The sequence below is a fragment of the Neospora caninum genome, chromosome II (assembly GCF_000208865.1).
Source record: "Neospora caninum Liverpool complete genome, chromosome II".
Classification (NCBI taxonomy): Eukaryota; Apicomplexa; class Conoidasida; order Eucoccidiorida; family Sarcocystidae; genus Neospora; species Neospora caninum.
The window spans coordinates 622,892-644,194 of NC_018387.1; the positions used below are offsets into that span (position 1 = coordinate 622,892).

The 21,303-nt window shown below is 53.1% G+C and overlaps 2 protein-coding genes across 2 annotated transcripts; one reads left to right on the top strand and one right to left on the bottom strand.

Annotated features, from left to right (window-relative positions):
- Window positions 1-3,266: 3,266 nt before the first annotated feature.
- On the bottom strand, window positions 3,267-15,958 carry NCLIV_005250 (putative subtilisin-like serine protease; the record flags this gene model as incomplete). The annotated part of the gene is made up of 12 exons (XM_003880035.1): window positions 3,267-4,203; window positions 4,671-5,494; window positions 6,128-6,379; window positions 7,040-7,250; window positions 8,089-8,669; window positions 9,445-9,745; window positions 10,393-10,508; window positions 11,209-11,798; window positions 12,133-12,321; window positions 12,962-13,409; window positions 13,713-14,891; window positions 15,818-15,958. The coding sequence occupies 12 exons, from the start codon at window positions 15,956-15,958 to the stop codon at window positions 3,267-3,269; spliced, it is 5,769 nt and encodes a 1,922-aa protein (XP_003880084.1).
- A 2,720-nt stretch (window positions 15,959-18,678) lies between these two features.
- On the top strand, window positions 18,679-20,490 carry NCLIV_005260 (conserved hypothetical protein; the record flags this gene model as incomplete). Its single annotated transcript, XM_003880036.1, has 1 exon — window positions 18,679-20,490. The coding sequence occupies one exon, from the start codon at window positions 18,679-18,681 to the stop codon at window positions 20,488-20,490; it is 1,812 nt and encodes a 603-aa protein (XP_003880085.1).
- Between the last annotated feature and the right edge of the window lie 813 nt (window positions 20,491-21,303).

Here is a 21,303-nt window from a genome sequence, read left to right on the forward strand (position 1 = left end):
AAGAAGGGGAGAGAAAAGAAGAGAACGATTCAGTTTTTCCTCGTCTGTTCCACCATTCACGGATCAGGGGAAAAGGCTATTTCGCTGGACCCCCGGGTCACCTCAACCCGGTGTGTACATACACCGGCCGAACTGCGCCTAGCAGACTTCACCTCTAAAGCTAAGATTTTTCCCTCTTTGAGACCTGAAAACACCGCTGGACACGATATCAGAATAAGCAAGTCGTTTCCTCTTTCTAAAGAAAACGGCACACCGGAACGAGACCTTCCTGGTGGTCAGAAACCACAAGGAAAAAGAAGTGAGTCAGCCTGCGTCACACAAAGAGAGGAGCAATGCCACAGCGGGCGCAGCGATTCCCAGAGGAAAAGCAAAGGGACAGAATGTTTCGTTGCTTTCAAGAAACATGAGAGAGTCCATCACAGAGGCACGAAGAAGGAGCGACTTCGACCGCGGGAAAATCCAAAAACGGCGATGCGCTCTTGTAGCATCTCGAACTGCGAACTACAAAGCCGCGCTACAGCACGCAAAGCAGACCAAGGTGTCTCCCACGCGCTTTTGCATGCATGCTTGTTCCCGCTAGTCGCCGACCTTAGAGCCCGACAAGCGAGTCTAGACACTAGACATCAAAACGTCGAAAGGCGTTCTCTTTAATTCTTTCATGCGGCTCCACGTCTCAGTCTCTAACCAAGAAAAAGAAGCTTTTCTCTCCCGAGCACCGCCACACCCTTGACAGTCCGAATCGTTCACATGCAAATGCATTCAAGTAGATCTACATCTCTCTCTCCCGATATATATAAATATTTAGGGGTACATATATCTATCTGTATGGATGCATCCATAAATACGTAGATGTATATGTCTATATATGTAAATATGTAGGCTTCTACATGTAGTAACCTCACAAGCGATATACCTGCCGTGGTGATATCTGCCTCTCTCTCTCTCTCTCTCTCTCTATATATATATATATATATATGTAATCTGCGGATTGGTGTGGCCGTGTGTCTCTTTCGTGCTTCCTATGAGAGGATATGTCTGTTTTTGTGATGTTTTTTGTCTCGGGGAGTATGTACTTGCAACGATCGCGTCTCCTTGACGGCATCGCTGGGGGCGTGTGCTTGGCTAAGAATACATGCAGCAAATGTCTTCCTCGTGCGGAGATGCATGGTCAGTTCCACGTTTATCCTCTCTTCTCGGGCTAGACGTGTGTACAATTTTTTCGGGAATTCTCTCCCTACATGGAGCGCTCTTCGGCTGTGTGGGTCTGGGAAACCGACGTACTTCTTTTTCCCACTGTCCCGTGTCTCCTCGATTACAAATGCACTGGCAGTCATGTATCCAGAGATCGAAACCGATGCCTATGCCGAGAGGCAGGCAGATGAAAAGATATCTAAACATCCACACGAAGGTATTTCTTTAGATTTACATCAGCTAAGACATGTACGTATGTATATACATATATATGGAGAGAGACAAATGATTACACCGGTATTATATATACATATATTCAACTATCTGTCTGGGAATGCCTAAAGGTGCGCAGGGTGATCGGTCGCTGTGGTTTCACCTGATGCACAGCTTGTTCCTGCGTCTGTCACAAATCTTCTCTCGTCGTCTGTGTTGTTTCTCGGTACGAAGGCCATGGAAGGATACGCCGTGGAGAGCAGTGAGATGGAGAACTCCCCACAAAATGCGTGCGAACAAAGCTTCTACGCTCAGCAGGCTGCCGCCTTTACAGCGAACTGCCTGCAGAGAGCCAGGAGAGTGCCACGCATATCAACACTCAACCTTGTTTTTCGACGCACGAGGCCACGACATATCTCTCGAGTTTTTTTCGGGTTTTGAAGTGTATGATTGTGAGGGAAGGAAAACCAGGCACAAGCCTTCTCTCTTTCATTTGAATCTGAAGCATTCTCTTCCTCCTTTCTCGAAGGTAGTGGGACTGGGTGACAGGCAATCAAGACAGGGCGGGGTCACATTCCCAGCGTCCGTCCTCGGTCTGTGCAAATGCTAAAAGTTCTCTCGCGTTCAGAAAAACCGCAACCCAAGGGACTGAAAGCCTGTCGTGTACACAGATCAGGAGATCCTCTTACACAGAACCGTGGAGGCACTCTTACACAGAACTGTGGAGGCACTCTTACACTGCCCAAACGGGCTAAATCCCGACGGCTTTGTAATGACAGACTCTGAGGGTGCACAGCCTGAAGGAGATAAGAGGAAAGGAAGAACAACATTTTTTTCGCAGAGGTAAGGCTTTATCGAAGAGAGAGCAGAGAGAACTGACGAAGCTCCTGAGGTGCGCGTTTCCTAGCTCCCAGCTGGTGACGGAAATCAGCCATTTCCGGCATAAAACCAATAGAGAGAAAACAGCACAAGTGAAGGCTACGAAGTCATTTCTGTCTTCGACACCTGCCAGGTCTGATCGTTCCTGGGAAATTCCCGGTGGTGGCCCAGCGGTGGAGGGACACAAAGGCAACGGGAACCTAAGAAGCATTTCATAATCCCCACTACCCCACCGCTTCGCTCTTGCGAAGTGGACATACAACCGAAACAGAGGGAATGCGCGAGAAAGGAGACATTGCCTGTTACAGCAAGCAAAAGACGCAGCGTTGTCGTAGACACCTATCGATCTACAAATATATGTATACGGTTAACTAGTTGTGTTTACACTTGCCTAAATGTGCACATGCAGATCATGACGAAGAGAACAAGCGCAGGAAATTATGTGGTTTTTAAAGGGGGTAAAAGATACCTTTCCCCGCCTTGGGGCCCTGGTGCCTGAAGAACCCGCTTTCTGTATCTTGAGGGCGAACCCATAGGGACACTCCAAGGACATCTCTTCCGGTTTCGCGCGCCATCCAGAGAGAGAGACGCTCTGGTGGTGCCTGCTTTAGCACGTCGATAAGAAAAAGGTAGGCGTGAGAAGGCGCAACATTTGAAGGGTTGCCCCTGCCTTCCCCTTCCTTCCTCAGGTACGTTGACATTTCCCTTCTTTCCCATTTACTTCGCTGTCGTTGTCCTGTCCAGAGCCTCGCTGTCCTTTTTCCTCTGGAGCGCGCCCAACTCTATCCCCAGTCCGACCTGTCCGCGGAGCGCCTCCCAGGACGCGAAAAGACAGAAGCAGCTGCCTGGAAGAGGAGGGAAGAAGTCTAACAGAAGGCAAGAGAACGGTGTCAGGACGTCGTGCCCATTGAAAGAAACCGAGGCAAGTGCGGATGCGCGAGCGATCGGTCTTGCGAGCTCGATAAGACGCGCACTGGAAAGCCCTACGCGTCGCCTCCGGGGGAAAGCGCAGGCTGCGGAGGATTGCCGTAGCCTGCGGGAGAAGGTGGAGGAGGCAAGAAATAGGGCGACGGAGGATAGTAGGGAGGAAGGTAAGGCGGATACGCCTCCGCTGGTGGAGGCCCCGGAGGCGGGTAGCCGTACGGCTGCGGAGGAAACGGAGGCGCACCGGGAGGGTACGGTCCAGGCGGCGAGCCGTCTTGCACTCCAGGCCGAGGCGGCCGAGGCATGGGCGAAGACACGGGCGGGCGACGCTGAGCGAATGGAGGAGGCGGATAAGGCGCTCGTCCTGGAGGAAGCCTCGGTGCGGGCACAGGCCTTGGCGGGGGGCGATTGCTGCCGGGGGGGGGAGGCGGTTTCGGCGCTTCTTCAAATGCGGGCCGAGGCGTCTCTGGGTCGCCATCTTGCTTCTGCGATCGCGATTCACTCCTGCCGCTCCCTTCACCGGGAGGAGAGGGCGAAGGGGCCGAAGGGGGCGAAGGAGAGGGCGGCGCCGGCAAAGAGGGAGAAGGCGAGGAGGTAGAAGAAGCAGATGCAGAGTGAGAAGGAGAAGCAGAAGACGAGGAAGTGACGGAACCCTGTTTGGGTTCCTCTGCCGGAGGCAGTGGATATGGAGAAGCGGCTTGGCGAGGCATCTCTGGAGGTTGCAGGCGTCCAGGAGGCGTGGCGGGAGGTCCCAACCCAGGCGGCAGCGGCGGATACGCAGGCGACGCAGGAGCGTAGGGCGACGCAGGGGCGTAGGGCAACGCAGGAGGCGGGCCAGGCATGTACGGAGGAGGCATGGGGCCGTAAGGGTAGAACGAAAGCGGCTGAGGCGGCTGAGGCGGCTGCGGCGGTTGCGGCGGCTGCGGCGGTTGCGGCGGCTGCGGCGCGAAAGGGTGCCTATTCGCCTGATCTCGGCGCTCAAAAAGATCTGTCCAGCTGCGGAGACCGAGATGAGAGAGACAACACGCATGGACTCACAGCTCTCCACTTCCCACGAAACATCCGACCGACTTCTCTCGCGAACGAAAACGCAACCCCCGAGTCTCCTTCCGTAAGTTTGCGAATTCAAAACGCGCACGAAATACACACACAGCGCCCACTATAACGAGTTGGAGCAAAGTATTCAAATGTATATATATATATATATATATTTCTCCTCCTTGAGGCACATCTACAAGTATGCACACCTATCTTTCGGTCTCGGTAGTGTCTTCACACATGTTTGTGGTGTGTCACAACCTTGTCTGACGTGCTTGTCTTGAAAAACTCGTACAGCTTTCTCGCTGGAGACTGCAGCCTCGAGCCCTGTCACTCTGTCGTCTCGGGGTATTTCTCTTCATCGAGGCAGCATCAAGGGTTTCTCTCGCGGACCTCGCCACGCCTCGCTCTTTTTCTTTGCTCACCTGTCCACGACAGTCTGAACAACGGGGTTCCTGTGTCTGCCTTCCGCGTCTTTGGGGCTGAGGGTGTCGCCGTGTCTTTGCTGAGTCGCGGCGGGACTGATTGGTCTCCATTTTGCGTCATCGTCTCCAAGGTACCTCACACACTCCGTCTTTATCCAGTTGAAGCTGAAGCGGTGGCAGGCGGTATCCTCCAGGCACATCACTGCACACTGGCCGAGAGAGACGCGGACAGGCTTCCCGATCTCTCCAGCGCCAAAGAGCGTCGCTTGTGGGAGGCGCACGAACGCGTCCAAGAGGGCTCGCCATTTCTCTTCGTCAAGGGCGTCGGAAATCGGGCACTGCGTCGCGTCCCCGATTCCGCCTCGCCCGTGTGCGGCCCTCCCCGTCCCGAGGCTCGACGGTCCAGGCGCTAATTCCTCGGGCGTCTCCACCTTGATCGATAGGAAGACGACACCCGAACCCGCCACTTTGTTCAAGGACGCGTCAAGGTACATGGCGGTAATGATGAAGTACCCGAGTACAGAGTCCCCCGCCTTGTACCCCTTTGTGTCGACGTTGAATGAGACGCGCGCGTGGGAAGAAGTAAACTCCATGACGCCTGACTCGTGCTGGAGCTGCAAGTTCCGCTCCGCAGAGGCGCGAGAAGAAACGACGAAAGTTAGTGGGCCACGGGACGAAGCCTCCCTTCGCAGCCCAGAAGACCCGAGAGAAGACGCGCGAGAAGACAGCATCGACTGTGGGTAGAGAAGCACGGCCGTCGCCGACTGGGGACCGCCCTCGAGGATCTTCGTGGCCGCGAGACCGTCGAGACTCTCGATTCCCATCTGCAGAGGCACACGCACGTGCAACATAAGCAACTTTTTCGAGCAAACGGACAGGGAAAAGTGCGAAACGTCGACTGGCGCAAGGAAACAACGCACCGCGAAACGATGGGGGAAGTGGACGAGACGAGAGGAGAAGGGGAAAACCGTAGAGACACTTATCACGAAAGCCGACGAGAAAAAGGCAAGCAGGGAGACAAAAGGCAGACATCGAAAGGGGGTATTTTCTCTCGCTACCAAGACTCCACAACTCAGTAGACCCAAACGCAGGTTCTGAGACGAAGCGAACGAGAACAGGAGTTGGAGGTGGGAAGACCACCCCGCGGCGTCCTCTCTCCACCATTGCCCTCCAGCTTCCCTCTTTGTTCCGTCTCTTTTTTCTCTCCTCTCCTTTTTTCTCTCCTCTCCCTTTTCTCTCCTCTCCCTTTTCTCTCCCCCCTCTTCCCTCTCTCTCTGCTTCCCGCGCTCTGGTTTCGTTTTCGTTTTATTTCGACCTTTCTCTGGTGAAGAGACACTCATTCCGGTGTAACGACACCAGCTCTACTGAGAAGCCCCTTGCCTCTCGAGGATTTCCAGGTCTGCCGGGGCAGGGCCATTCTCGTCCCTTGCTCGTTTTTGTTTCTTTTTTTCCCTCACCACTGCGGCTGCCCAGTCTCTAGGCGTGTAGGTGGGAGTCACGGTTTTGTAGTAGAAGAGAATGCGGCCGCTCGAGTGCAGCACGAGCTGGAAAGTCGTCCCCGGTGTGGGGGTGCCTGAGCGCTGAAAGGAGCGTTTTCGCAAGTGGACGTTTTCCCACTGGACGATTGCGCGGTCTTGCCACGTCTGGAAGAAGACGTTCGAGTTCGGCGCGTCCGCAGGCGGGAAATCCATCCACAGCGGCGCGAGAACCTGGAGCGAGAAACGGGCGAGAGCGAGGGAAGAATGAGACAACAAAAGAGAACAGGGCGAGGGAGGACAGGAAGAACACGAGAAAAGAAGGAAGAAGGAGAACACATAAAAAACACAGGAAACGACCGGAGAAAAGAAAAAGAGAAACCTCCCGAGAGTGTCTAACTGGTGCGTCTCGGCGCGGTAGCTCAGGCTCGCACAGCTGTGCAGAACGCCTTGCTAGTGGTGGAGGAGAAACCGCTGATACTCCCGCGACACCGACACCGGAATGCCAGCGAGCGACGCGCCGAGAAGCAGGGATAACACGTCCCCTTCGAGACGTGTCACCCATGCAGAAAACGAGATTCAAAACCCTAATCGACAGCGAAAGAAAACAAACGGTGGCCTTTAACGATATGTGCATATCTGTTGTACCAATGTATATTTACATATATACGAAATGTTATGTATATACATACACATATTTGCATGTATATGTAGGGGTATGTGCGTGCACGTATCCATATATATATATATATATATATATATATATATATGGCAATAGGCCATTCCACCAGAGAGGTCGTTTTCACAGTGAATGACATGGACAGGAAGAACGGAAGTGTTCCCGGTTTCTCGCAACACACACGCAAGCACAAGCAAACGGCTCTTTCTTCGTACCCCATTCGGCGCCTCTTGATCCGGCATCCCGGGCGCTCTGAAGAGATCCATTCCTGGCGGGTTTTCCACGGACGCGAACCCCGTGGGAGAGACAAAGAGCTGCCGAAACGACGACCCCCAGAAAGGGAAATCGAACGAGAGAGTCACCCGCCGCAGGCGCGTGAGACGCCCCGCGCCGAAGAGCGGCTGGCCTGACAAGCTGATGTCATTCCTGGAAAAGGAAGAAAAGTCGAAAGGAACAGAGTGCACCCCTCAACAAGAACGCGTGCGAATAAACGAGAACCGAGGAACAAGCAGGCGGCATCAACGACGGGTTCTAAACAAGGCGCAAAACAGGGAGCTCCCATATATATATATATATATATAGTGGTGTGCATGCACAACGCATGCATATGGAGATGTGCGCTAGTGGATACATAGGTTCATGCATAGACTCAGACACGTTTGCATGCATACGCATGCATGTACGTGCCTCTAAAAGACCAGCATAGCGTTTGAGGGTTGGGGATCCGTCAGTCGACAGGCGAATGCCGGCTAGATAAATCAGGAAGCAGATGAAGCAGCAGAGAGACAAAGGAAGGAGGAGTTCGGTATACACACAGAGATGGAGCCTCTAGAAAAAACAGCAATTCTGTGCACACACCCTCTGTTCTCGGCCCATCGGGCAACTGCCATCAAGGCTACGGAGGATTCCGATTTACGACTCTCCATAGAACTTTGTGTAGAAGTGGAAATAAAACTTCACAGAGGGCAAGCGAGACAAAACCCTCGTTGCACGCGTGCATTGAGAAAGAGCCTGGGGCGTCTATGGAGACCTGTATGTACAGCGTCCTCAGGTAGAAAAGGTGTGTCGAACAAACACGGGGAAAACTATGAAGAAATATGGATATGTAACCTATTTGGAGAGCTGTGCAGAGAAATATGCACACAAAGAACTATCGAGAGGACTATAAATAGAGACGCCAATGGGGCTCGAGATGGAGTGTGGCGTTTTTCTCTGAAGACTTCTGTTTATTAAAAGCTGCGTTTCCAGATTCTCTCTTTCTTACCATTGGTATTTCACAGGAGGGAGACCAGGTGGTGGTTCTGCTCCACTGACGAGGTACGCATAAGTGTCTGAGCTTCCGGTCGCCTCATTTTCGCCTTTCTCACCATTCCATCTTCCTCTTCCGGCAGTTCTTTCCCACTCGCGTTTTCTCTCGTAGTCATTCGGGGGAAAGCGCGAGTTTCTGTCAGAAGGCGAACCGCTGGAGGTGTCGAAACCCGACTCAGAGGATCCCCGGAGTCGCTCGAAACCGGGTTCCTTCGGAATTCCGGGCATCTGGCCAGTCTCTTCTTCGCCGGCGTCCCGGTTTCCCAGCAGCGAGATGAATTCGACAGAGTATCGAACTTCCCGCTGAACAAGACGCTCCCCTTTCTCTATCAGAAGTTCCTGTTTTCGCGCGCTGTTTGCAGGCACCGCCAGATCCAGGAAGGCCGGCTCGACGCGCACGTCAATGGCCACGCACCGAAGCCGCACGGTGTACGTACGCTGGACTGGGGGAGAGGACGGAGCAGTGTCGTTGTCCAGGCGGGCACGCAAAGTGAGAATGCCGTCTTCTGTGCCGAGAGAAGACATGCGACAGCCGACCTGAGGGAAGAGATGCAACAGACCGACGGGCAGGGAACGACTGGAAGTGGAAAACAGGAGCGAGGGAGATGGCGAAAGAAGAAGCAAGAAGTGCGAATGTGCGCAGACGGGGCGCAGCGCCTTAGTCCAGAATAAAGAGGAGGAAGTAAAGATAAAAACGAAGTGCAACAAGCGAACCGTTGCGGATATCAGGGAGAGACTCGATGTGAGGAAGGAAGAGAAATCCACCGCCGAGAGACGTGCAGTGGGACCATAAGAGATGGAGAGAACGGATTCCCTATGCGGGAACATCGAAAGCATTGAAGAACAAACTAGCGGCCGAAGGCGATGCGAAAACGATTTCGATTCACACCACATGCACCCGAAGCAGGAAATACACAATATAGAATTGCCAGAAGAGACCCGGCCTGTTGTGAAGAACGAAAGACAGGGAGGAGAGCAAACGCGTGGTGCGCATCGAGAATCCGAGAGCGTTTTGGGAAACAGAAAAGAAACAAGGGTTTAGAACACCCTTGTTTCTTCCTCTGGTTTCGCTCCTGCCTCCCAGGGTAGCTGTCTATTGTGGTCAAGTGTGCGTCATCCCTTCCTCAACGACCAGGAGAAACTACAAGCCCTCATATCCTTTATCCAGCGCTCCCGATGCTCAGCACCGCTCAACAGGCACCCCACGAAAACGTTTCACGCACACATGCACGTGGAGACGACAGATGTGTTTCGCCTGAAGTGGAGAGAGAGTGTCGAAGGCTGTCTCCCCTTTCGGGGGTTAGGATCCGACCTTGATGGGAGAGAGTGGCCTTGTCTTCTCAATCCTGATTTCGTCGCCGGAAGCGAGGTGGAAGAAGGTCGAGGGCGTTGTGGCGTCGATCTTCACGACTTTGAGGAGTACAGGGCCCTGATCGACGGGGACACGAACCGGAAGGACGACAGGAAGCGAGTTTAGGTTTCTCACGACGGGATCTAGAACCAGCATCGGAGGGAATTCGAGGATCGGGGACTCGGCAACTTGCAGGCGAATCGGCACAGTCGCCAGGGTGATCGGAGTTCCTTGGTAGTTCGCCAACAGCCGAAGCTGTGACCTGCAGCAAAGCAAACGCGAGGAGACAACAGAGAGGCCTCAAAGCGAAAACAGAGACAGCAGCGAAAACAGAGACAGAGCCGACACAGAAGAAACAAAACCAACTGGAGAGACATGATGGAGTCGATGGAATTCCCCAAAAAAGAAGATTTTGGAGAAGCGGATTGTGGGGAGAGACGCTGCGCAGGAAAGTGGTGAAAGTCCCTGGACACGCCCTGGAAGTGCCCCGACGCCCGGCTCCTCTCTGTGCAGAGGCCTCATCGCGATTGCACCGCAAAGTGCGAGGCGGCAGGTAGCGTGGAGCGATCGAAATCTGAAGAGGGCGGGGGGAATTGACACGGCGAAATGAGCAACGGGGGCGCGAACTGGAAAGAGAAGTGGAAGGGTTAGAGCAGAAGCTACCACAGCTATACAGTGACTTTGAGCCGGGTAGGCGCTTAGGAAAGGCCACGCAGGGGAGCAGGGAGGAGAAAGGTAGGCAAGAAGTGGAAAACGAAGATGAAGTAGGGAAACACTCCCGAGAACGATATGGAAGAGGAAAGGGAAGCATACGGAGACTGCGGAAACGAAACGCATGCCTAACGGAAAGGGAGAAGGTCAACAAACTGCAGAAGATAAAACCTCTGACGGGAGAAAACTTGATCTCACCGATAGAAGCCGTTTTGCTTGCCCCGAATATCCACGGAAACCTTCGCTGTGCTGTGCTGTGGCAGCGTGGATGGAGCGTTCACTGCGATCCATTGGCCGAGTGTATCCTTCAGTGTCTGCGTAGAACAGGAAAACGCGCAGCAGAGAGGCAGAAAAAAAACGACAAAATGGGCAAAATCTGCCGCGAGGTCCAGGGCCTCAAGCTGGGAAGGAGCCTGAGCGTGCGGCGAAAAACAAACGAAAAACTCGTGAGGGACAGAGGAAACTACGAACGAATCAACCAAAAACAGTGTGGAAAACGCGGGAGGGACAGCCCTCCACTGCGCAACCCTCCGTCATGGTCTCAGCCTTCTCATATCTCTCTACACAAACATACAAATATAAATAAATATATATATATATATATATATATATTTGCCACTTGTGCATGCGCGTACAGATATCGCTATGTGTGTGTCTGTCCATCTGCATGTATGCGAAAGTGAGTAGATTTGCATCTGTGTGTCGACCGGCAGGTCTGCAGGGTTTGTTGGAGGGTAAGGCGTCTTTGCGAAGCGGTGGCTCTTTTCTTTCCCAACTGTGGAACGTCAATTAGGTGCCTACCCACAGTTGGACTGAAGCGCAGACCCCTCCTGCACGCGTGTCTATCAATTTCTTTCAGGTGTGCAGTTGAGTGCGTGTGGGTCTAGAGACGGCATAGCCACATCTATAGAGGGCAGTCAACCTAAAGCCTTTGCGCGTGTCTATCCACACCTACGCACTGACATGTGCATTTGCATATAGGAGAAGCTTCAGAATCCGAGATCACGAGCCTACCATGACGGCAGCGTAAGCGTCAACCAGCCCGTGAGCAATGGTTTGTTGAATCGTGGGCAGACGTTTGGAGGAGGCGACGAGGATTCTGCGAATTTCTTCAAAGCTGGCTTCAGGCTTCATCGTCCACAAGAGGGAAGCAACTCCCGCGACGAGCGGACAGGCCTGGGATGTCCCGTCTTTGTATTCGTACGAGTCCAGCAACCAAGTGCTGAAGATGTTCATGCCTGGAGCGGCGAGATCGACCGTTCTCTTTCCGAAATGCGAGAAGGACGCGAGCTCGCCGCCCTGCCCTACTGCACCAACTGTCAAGACGTTGCTGTTGGAAAGAGCTGCCGGATAGAGCGGCGCCTCGTCGAGATCGCGCCCCAGTCGGTTTTCGTCGCGTTTCTCGAAGCCTCCAGAGGCCGGAGAATCCATTCCGCTCGCGTTGCCAGACGCTGTCACAAAAAGCATGTTCTTCTCTGCAGACCGGTGGACGGCCTCAATCATCGTGCGCGGCAGCCGAGACGCATTCCCCCAAGAATTTGAGCTGATTGACGCCCCGTTCTGAATCGCGTAGTCCAACGACCGCGCCGCATCTGACACATAACCTGCAAGCAGAAAAGAAAAAGCAACACAGGAAACAGAGAAAAAATACAGTAACAAAAACAACACCCAATCTCAAGAAAAGATTATACATACCTACATATATACATATATATGTATATATCTGTGGAGACAGAGAAACGTAGATCGGCATCAAGAGTAGAGTTTGACGTCTTTCCTCAACTGCTGTGTTCCTCTCCGGCGGGGAATGTTGAGTCTAAGCCCGTTTCTCCGATATATATGTATATATATATATATATATATAGTCACTGCCGACAGACTCAGATACGTATAATCGATATAGAACTATATGTAGATACGTAGGTGTGTGTTGAGTACCGGTTTCTCCCTCCATGAATTTCAGAGCCATGATGCGGGTTCGCGAGTTGATTCCCGCAATCCCCAGTCCGTTGTTTGCCTGAGCTCCAATGATTCCGGCGCAGTGCGTTCCGTGGCCGTCGCGGTCCATAGGGTCTCCGTGGTCGTTGACGAAGTCGTAACCGTAGATGTCGTCGACGTACCCATTGCCTAGAGAACAGAGAAGGGGCGGAGACGCACGGTTGAAATCGGTAATACACTGTCAAAGAGCCCTGTCCTGTGGGCCCCAAAAGATTGCCAGACGGGAAGGAATAAGGGAGAAGCCTTTGTGTCTCGACGGCAGCCGATCCGCTCCTGTGTTCCTAAGGGGCTTCTTCGAGCCTTTGCAAGAATCCTCCCATGGTGCGGCGACATCGGTCATCGCGGACAGAAAATGGGAAACGCGAAAATGAAATGCAAGTGAAGACAACGCAGCGTCATGTGGTCTACACGATCCTTTTCGCCAAAGGACACGACACATACACTTTGTGAGGAGTCGACGCGCGACCTTTGAAAACTCCGTAAAATGGCCAACACCTGTCCACGTGTGCATCACCGAAACAGTGCCCGGATGGGAATTTTCTGCAGTCTCTGTCCAGGCGGAATATCCCGTTCGTGTGTAAGCATCTGTGCATCTGTGTTTTGGTGATGGCGCCTGCGAATACAATGTGTGGACTCCAGTCTTTTCATTCCTGGAGTGTTGACCCAGACGGCAGTTGTTGTGTTTCGAAAAGGAAATCCTTCCTCGCGCGAAAAACGGAAGAGGAAGGATAGGATTCTTGGCTTCGTCTTGTCCCTTTTTTGCTCGTACCGTCGTCATCGACTCCAGGGACACCGTAGAGTTCCTTGGTGTTGACCCACATTTGGTTCTTTAGATCGGGATGAAGGTAATTGACGCCGGTGTCGATTACCGCCACAACTCGCCCCTGCCAATCTTCGTCTTCTCTGCCCATTTCTCCGTGCTCTCTTCTCTCTTGCAGCACCTGGTCGACGACTTCCCAGGCCTGCGGCGCGTTCACATCAACCATTCGGTTCCGCGGATAAAAGAGGTTCCACTGGAGGCTGAACAGCTGGTCGTTCGGGATGATGTCCAGGGCGTAGACGACTTCGTCGAATTCCACGAAGTCGACGTCGGAAACCTGTGCGAAAGCGTCTTTCAGTTTCGCGGTTTCTGACGAGTAACGGACTCGCGGCTCCTCGATGTCGAGAACCAGCAAATCCAGCTGTTTCAGGTGGCTCAGACTCGACACGAGTTCCGCCTGACGAGGACAGCCAACAACGCAGATATCGCACCACAAACAACAGAATTCGCACGCGGAAAAGCGCACAAACATGTTCTGAGAGGTGTGCCGTGGATAGGGCGAGAACGAAAGAGGGGTAAACTGCCCTTTCCATCCGAGGATATATACGCTCGTCATTCTTTGTGGTTTGAATGTAGACAACTTTACGCCTCTTCACACCCGAGACACATGCCCCCATCGGCAGGTACACACGAATGGTTACTCCGAAGAGCACTGCTCCTCGCTGAGTCTTGCGCTCGTTCGGTATTGGTGTGAGCGTACCTGTTGTTCGTTAAAGGAGAAGAATCCTATCAAATGTTTTTGGATTTCGTACGGGTCATCCACAGTAACACTAATTCCAGCAGCTGCATTGGTGTCGCCGTATGCATTTGGCTCCACGAATCCCTGGTCTACCCATTTTTGCCGTTGAAACTCTCTCGTTCTCCTTTCAAATTCTAGCGCACGAGAGCCCTCTTTTAATTTAATGACCAGGCGCGGCGGGAGATCCGGTCGGGCTGGAGAAACCGGCGGCCCTGAGTACTTCTTCGGAGACGACAAAGAACCAAGATCCCCCGGACTACCACTCCCCCGTTCACGAACAGCCCAGCGTGTCCCGTCATTGTCCGCGTTTGTACTTCGTTTTTGCGTTTGGCGCACCGGCGCCGAGCTCTGTGTGTCGCTTGAGTACCCGTCTTCTGTGCAGAGCGACTCCTCGGCGTCCTCATCTGTTTCGCACTCAGGTTCTTGTTCCCCTTCTTCCTTCGCTTCGTCTTCTTCTGTATGCTCTATATCTTCACTGGCGTCCTCTTCTTTCGTCGACACTTCTTTTCCTTCAACGTCTTCATCTTCCGGGATACTTTTGTTCGCGCGCGCCCTGCGCCTCGGAGAGGGGAAAGGGGAAAAGGGCGAAGAATCGGCGTAGGAATCGTCTTCTACGGACCATGGAGAGCCCGACGACGGGTCAGAGTTATACGGAGAATTCGCTCGCGAGAAAGATGCGGCCGAAGAGAAAGGACGGAATGGAGAATAGTTGAGACTTGCACCTGACGTCGGAAGGGGCCGTTCCTTTTCTCCATCTTGCCTACGATTTGTTGGAGAAGCGGGGGTGACCACGAAAGCAGAATGCCAGTCCTCGTCGGTTGTTTCATCCTGACCCCCGCCCTGGGTGTCTTCTCTCTCGCTTTTCTTTCTCTCTTTGGACGCTCTTCTTTCCTCTTCCACCTTCTCCCGTTGCAGCAATACGACCAAATCCTCACTGGTGAGATCCGCTTTTTCTAGACCTCCGTGGTTGTTGAAACTCGCTGTCTGGGCCTTGGCCGGCGGGCTAACTTCTCCCGAGTCGACCGTCACAATCAACTGTCCATCGTACGGGTACGGGTTTCTAATGCTTAGTTCCACGAGCTTTTTTTCTCCGAGAGAAAGAATTTCATTGATTGAAGACAAAGATACGGGACCCGCCTGCTGAGCAGACACGACAGGGAGAAAAGGTGGAAAGCGCGGCAGCCGACTCAGAGATGGTGGTGAGCTGGCGAGCGAGAAAAAGGAAAGAAGACAGGGGACGACGAGAGGGCGGAAAAGAAGCCGAAGAGGGGAGAAACGACGAGCGCAAAAGCCGCAGGGCCTACAGGGAAACGACGACGTGAAGGACACCAGCGAAGACTCCTCGGTCTTCCAAGGCGATAGCCAACGCCACGAGGAGAAGCACAGGGACATGGTAGACGAAGGCATGAACAACCGGAGGTAGCCTCTTTCTCTACTGCTGAATGGCAGAGAAAGGACTGGTTGGAAACGAGGGAGCGAACAGAGAAAGACAGGACAACCACGCGAGCGACCAGCGATATCTGAGATCTGCGAAGTGATGCGCTGAGTTCCTCCCCTGTTCGAAAACATCGCCAGAATGCTTCTCATTCGTACTAGAATTGCAGAAAGAAGAGTTGAGAGCCATGAAAAGAGAGGGGAGAGGCAGGCGTTCAAGGAAACAGAGAAAACACGAAGAAGCGACAAGGAGAGAAGGAAGGGGAGCAACGAGCTCAGTTCTTTAAGTTTCGAACGGGCAGGAAACCGGGGGAAGAAGCCTGAGAGAGAAACTCTTTGGTTTTCTTCCCACGGCTTCACTCGTGTTTTGCCGCCATCATCTAGCTCTCGCCGTGGTGCCATTTTCAACAACGAAATACGATATGCTAATGAAGAGGCTTCGTATGTTCCTGTTGTCTTTGTCAAAATGTCGTCCAGGTTACGATTCTCTCGGGTACGCAAACGCAATTGCGTCGTTCCCCGCTGAGCTCCAGGACCACTTGCGCCTCCTTCGCCTCCGATGTGTTTTGTAACTTCGGGGACATCGAAGGCCAGCGCACGTGGTATTTCCCCACCAGAGTTACGCGACCTACTGGTGGAACAAATAGATGCATGATTTCTGCAGTATGCTGAAGGCTTCCTTCCAGTTTCCTGTCTCGGTGCAACTTTGACGCGCCTGTTGGTGAGACAGTGGTCCTCAGACTGAACATGAACTCTGGACTCATCTGCCTCATACTGGTTGGAAGCAGGAACCTCACGACACTTGTGACGTTGCGACTGATTGTGTCCTGGCATTTTGAACAGCGTCTCGCTCCAGAAAAGAAAGACTCGTACAGAGAAAACGTCTCTCGGATTTGTCGGATGCCTTTAACAAGACCCGGTATTCAAATGTGGAGCATCCGAGGGAAAGGCAGTTCGTACGTCATCCCAGATAACAAAACATGGCGGTAACGGAACATGATTTAAACCAGCGCAATGATGACAGGGAAAACCACGGTGAGAGACACACAGGTCGGTGGAATGAACGCAAGGCAGACGCCATGGAAAACCAATCTGGACGGACGGTGCAACGCTCGGTAGCTAATTCCCATACTTGGACGTGTTGAATTACTCAAGTATCTTCCAGGGCTCTGGATCCGGCGACTTGCTCCTGACCATGGAACGCCGATTGCGGATTCACAGATCAGTATCTGTAGATATGCAATGACATTATAACTGAATAAACAGGCGCGTTCGCACAAACCCGGGTATACATCCGAACATATTCATAGTTGCAGCCGAAAAAAACCGGGGAGGTGAACTGAAAAGCGAACAGTGGTAGATACATCACATCGATCGGATAACCTCTCCAGTGTGCTTCGCAAGACAAACAATTGCTACTGGGTTACCTCTGGAGCACGCGAAAAATTTATCCTACCGGCCCAGTCCAAGTCACAAAACGGGTGACTCACCGGTAGAAGTGATACTCTACGCGGCATTGTCGGTGGGCCGCAGATAATTGAAATATCCTTAATTACATTCAGAACGCAGACTGAAGCTGAATCAATCTCCGTTCTACGCATTTGCTTCATCGGGGGCTCGTCGTTTCAGGAGTTGCAGCATCGCTGCCCAACTATATTTTTGACTTGGCTATGCCGACGGTGACACGCACGTACGCGCCCTCGGCTTTGTCCGGTTGTGAAACCTTGACAATCGTGCCGGTCGGAAGCGTTATCTACCGGTTTTTAACGGAACGGCGTTACACGTGGTTTCCGGGAAAACATGAAATCCTGACGTTACTCGGTAAAACTGGGCGGCCGCCATTGGCACCGTCACGGAGTGGGAAACAGAGAGACGGCGGCAAACGAGCAAGAAAACACTGTAATTCTGGTACGGCGTTAAATGGGAATTGTGAGAGTCACCACAAAGGACGATCGCCACAAGGACTCAAACAGGTGGAAATGAGTTGCGTTACGACACACATAGGCAACAATTCGTGTTCCCCAGGTGTTCAAAAACGAAGTAACATTGACCGGGGGAGAGTCATGCGCTGTATCACTCGAGATTTCTGACTAAAGGCAAACCTCCACACGCATTCGTCGAAGGCGCTGAATAGCACGAAGCAGCACGCACAAACGAACAACAGTAGCAGACATTCTAGAGAAATGGTCTACCTGACTCCACGTCACTCGTGTATTCTCCAGCGTGATGATTTCCCGCGCCACGCGCCTCGAAGCTGCAAGCAAAGGCACGTTTCTTCACGGGTTTGTGAAGCAAGTGGTGCACAAAGGTACCAGCAATTGCTGGTCTCACCTGGGTCTCTGGAGAGCGCTCCTTCCGACGCTCGGAGAAGGGGGAAATTCCTCGGCAAACCAGCACGGGCTTCCCCATTCCTCTTTCACCTGGAAAAACGTACAGTGGAAAGAGTGCCCGCTCAGACGAGATCATGTACGGCTTGTAAACTCAAATGTAGAAAAGACCAGTCTCAAGTTATTTTTTGTCCAGTGTCTTCACCGGTTTTTCAGACCCGATGCAGACGCGTGGGCCGTGCGATTTCCATGCATCAATAGGACATGGACACGCCATACCCACAGCTGAAAACGAGAGAGAGTTCAGCGGAACCTCAAAGTAGAAAGAAGACTTAGTGTCTCCTTCACGCCCAACAGAACTTTGGTTTCAGGGAGACGGTCCTGGTTAGCACAGATTTCCCCTGATAAGCACCGTCACGTGTCCCGTGCTCACGTTGCAAGGAAGCGACGCAAAATTGAGAAATGCGTCCCGAAAAGAAGCGTTTTACATGTTACAGTTGTTTCAACACGCATGTCCCTCCTTAGCGATCCCACGCTCGCTCAAACGAGGCCAGTGTTGGCAACTGGTTATGGAGGACCAAACTCGCCGCAAACTTTCGGCGTCTTTTGGGTTGCTGCAAGCGATATATTTACATGCGCTGCGGTTGTTTACATCGTTGGCTACACCATGGTATTATGTAATGCAGCAAGGTTTGTCTGCTCGAGTGTTCCGTCGCCGTCGATGTCTACTGCGATCCGCACCGGTGTGACTCTACCCGAAGGCGCGGAAACGTGCTCAGCGTTGAGTACCGACCGTGGGAGACTGCACGGTACAACGGAACGTGATAGAGAGCCGCAGTCCACACACGGGCGGAGCGGGCACGAACTGTTCGGCTACTGAAGCGTCAGCTCTGTCTCCTTTCTGCAGCTGCCAGTGCCACACACTGAACCGGTGCCGTTGCGTGCCTCTGCAAACGCAGAATGTGAAGAGAGACTGCAGTCAACTGCTCCCGTAAAAAACCAGTGAGTATCATTGCCGTGGCCAAGGTGGCATAGACAGGAGATTTGCCGTCTTCCAGTGTTTGCTAGAAAACTGTCGAAAAGGAAATCCGCTCTCCAGGGTTCGCAGACCCCTCTCACGAGTTCGTTCGGGAGTGCTTGGTCGTCGCAGCCGTCCCTACCCTACGATGACGAAAGCAAGGCCGGCAGTACCCGTGAAAAGGAAGCGGAAATTTCCCCCGCAGACCTTAGGCCTTGACGAAGCTGCATATTGTGACCCGTCGGGGCGGAGTTCCCGGCGGGTATTGCCCCAACGTGCCTGTGCTCGGTTGTGTATACTTCGACTTAAAGCCTGCGCCAGTGCAGCAGACGAGCATTTGCACGCGCGACTGAAGAGGGACGAAAATATGTACAGACAACAACAGAAGGCTCGATTGCTACCCAGGTCAAAGGAGGCGTGGGTTGTGGCGTATCAGAAGGTCGTCACCTCCATCACATCTGGAGAAGGTGCACGCATCGTTCTTCGGAAGCCTGAAAGCCGGCCGGCCAAGCCCATCCGTCCCAAACCTGTGTCTGACAGCGTCAGGCGCCGTTCCATACATGAGTTCCTACCGGGCCAGTGGAGGCTACGAATCGTTTTTGCTCCTCCCAGACATTCTGGCGTGGAGGAAGCAAGCAGGGGCCAAGACTCGGCCAGTGTGAGACATAAAACAAAGGGGGAATCGGCGCAGCGTTCGACTGGGTCAGATAAAGCGCCTCCGGGACAAATGTTGAGTCGGGGCAACCATTCCTCCAACCAGAATACGCCGAAAGCGTTTCACCGCTGGTACTGGTGTCCGAGTTTTGCTGAGGCAGATATGCTTTTCTCCAGGGCACTGGATTACTTAAGAGGGTACGTTGGGGTCGAGGGGTACCCGTGGCGAACAGAAGCTCAGGTCGCTCACCAGGTCATTGCTGTGCTCCGCTACACATACCGTTTTACTCTTACCTATGATCACCGACTTGAGCTAATATGTGAGCGACTCTCTTGGGAGACTCTCAAACGCGAAGCCGGCAGGAATGCCCTTCCACCGCGAGTAGAGGCAGTAGCTATCGGTGCACCTCCTATGGACATTTTAGTTGAAGCAGAGAAACAACGGGCGAGGTTGAAAGCCGCCTCTCGGACCAAACATTTTCGCCGGCAACTCCGTCCATGGTTAAAAGGTCCCTTACCTGTCAATGGTGACTCCGAATGTTCGGTGCAACCTCGAGCTGCCGTACAGGTTTCATGTGGAGGGAAACGAGCTTCAGCTGATGCGTTCCTTCCCAACGCCTGTCGTGCCAGACAAGCGAATCCTGCAAACGACGAAGTCCCGAACGACCGAGGCCTCATAGCAGGCAGGGTAGGGGACACCTATGGGCACCAAGGCACTCCATCGCCACGGCCAGCTCTCGCGAAGAACGTGAAACGTGATGCGAGGAGTGGGTATGTCAGCACCAGACTCGCAGTAAGTGGACAGCCGGTACAACAGAGGGAGTTCGATGCGAACGCGAGAAAGAAAAGGCACTGCGGAGAGACCATGGACATGCAGAAAGCAGAAACGGCTGTAGGTGCACATAGGCGACCCTCAAAGCACGCCTGTGGCCGAGAAAGCATGGAGAGGGACAAGCAAGCAACAACCAGTTCCGCACACAGTGACACCGGGAAGATGCAACGCCACGGGAGCGAAAGCAAGACAGTCGATGGTGACCTAGTTGCCTTCCATCACGGCTGTAAGAGTCAAGACATCAAGGCCGATACCGAGATAACGCAGAAGATTTCAGCGGATGGACATGAACACGCAGCTCCCGGGGAACCGGTCCAGAATGGTAGCCTTCTGGATTCACAAACACCTTCCTGGGTTCCGGTGACAGTGTTGGTCCCAGGAGCAGCTGTGTCTTCCGCAGCGCAGAATTCGCCTTTTCATTTTTCAGGAATTCTCGTTCCGATCGTCTTCAAGCACGGGCCTGTGGCTACTTGAGCTGACAGTGCCCATCGGTTGTGGATAATGTCTCGCACGAATGAAATGTGGACTATCCAACTACTTCACAGTGGCGGTGAGCGTACACATCTTTCGTCCCCACCGACCCGGCTGCCTCGGTGGGACAACGCAAGGTCCTAGACGCGTCTCCGTAGAAGACACCATGGGTATCTGTGGTGTCTGTCACGTATACTGCACCATTCCAGGGGCGCACGCCATGTAAACGGTGGAACTGCAACCCGGTCACCGTTTCTGTTTTCGCGTGCTCGACAGCCTGCTGCAAACGGACGGCCTCTGAGTGTGTTCCCGGAACGTTTTGGCAATTGAAAATTCCGTTAGACAGCACCGACAGCCTCGACAGTGTTTGAGTGAAGCGGAAAAAACCAGTTGGCGAACAGAGTGGTGGCTCGTGGACGCATATGACAGCGGTACGCGGGTGACTCTGGGCAGTTTTCGTCGTAGACGGTTGCGCTCATCAGATCTTTTCTGGAGGTGGTTCTTTGCAGCATGGAGTTTTCGCCCGGGAGCTTGCTGATATCGTATCGTGCACACGCGCCAGCAAGTACACGCAAGTTAAGGTCGGTGGAGTCAGCGTGAAAAGTTGGTCTATCAAACCACTTGTCGGCTGCGTGTACGTGCGTCTACCTGACTGGATCAAACGGTGATTGGGACTAGTGGCCTTGCAAGAGCGCTCTGTGTGGGACGGATTCATATGCTGGGAGCGAATGAGGAGCCATGACGAGCCGGGCGCTGTGCCATCCCTGGAGCTGTTCTCGGAAGAAGGGATTTCGTCTCGAGGCTCAAGAAAGGCTG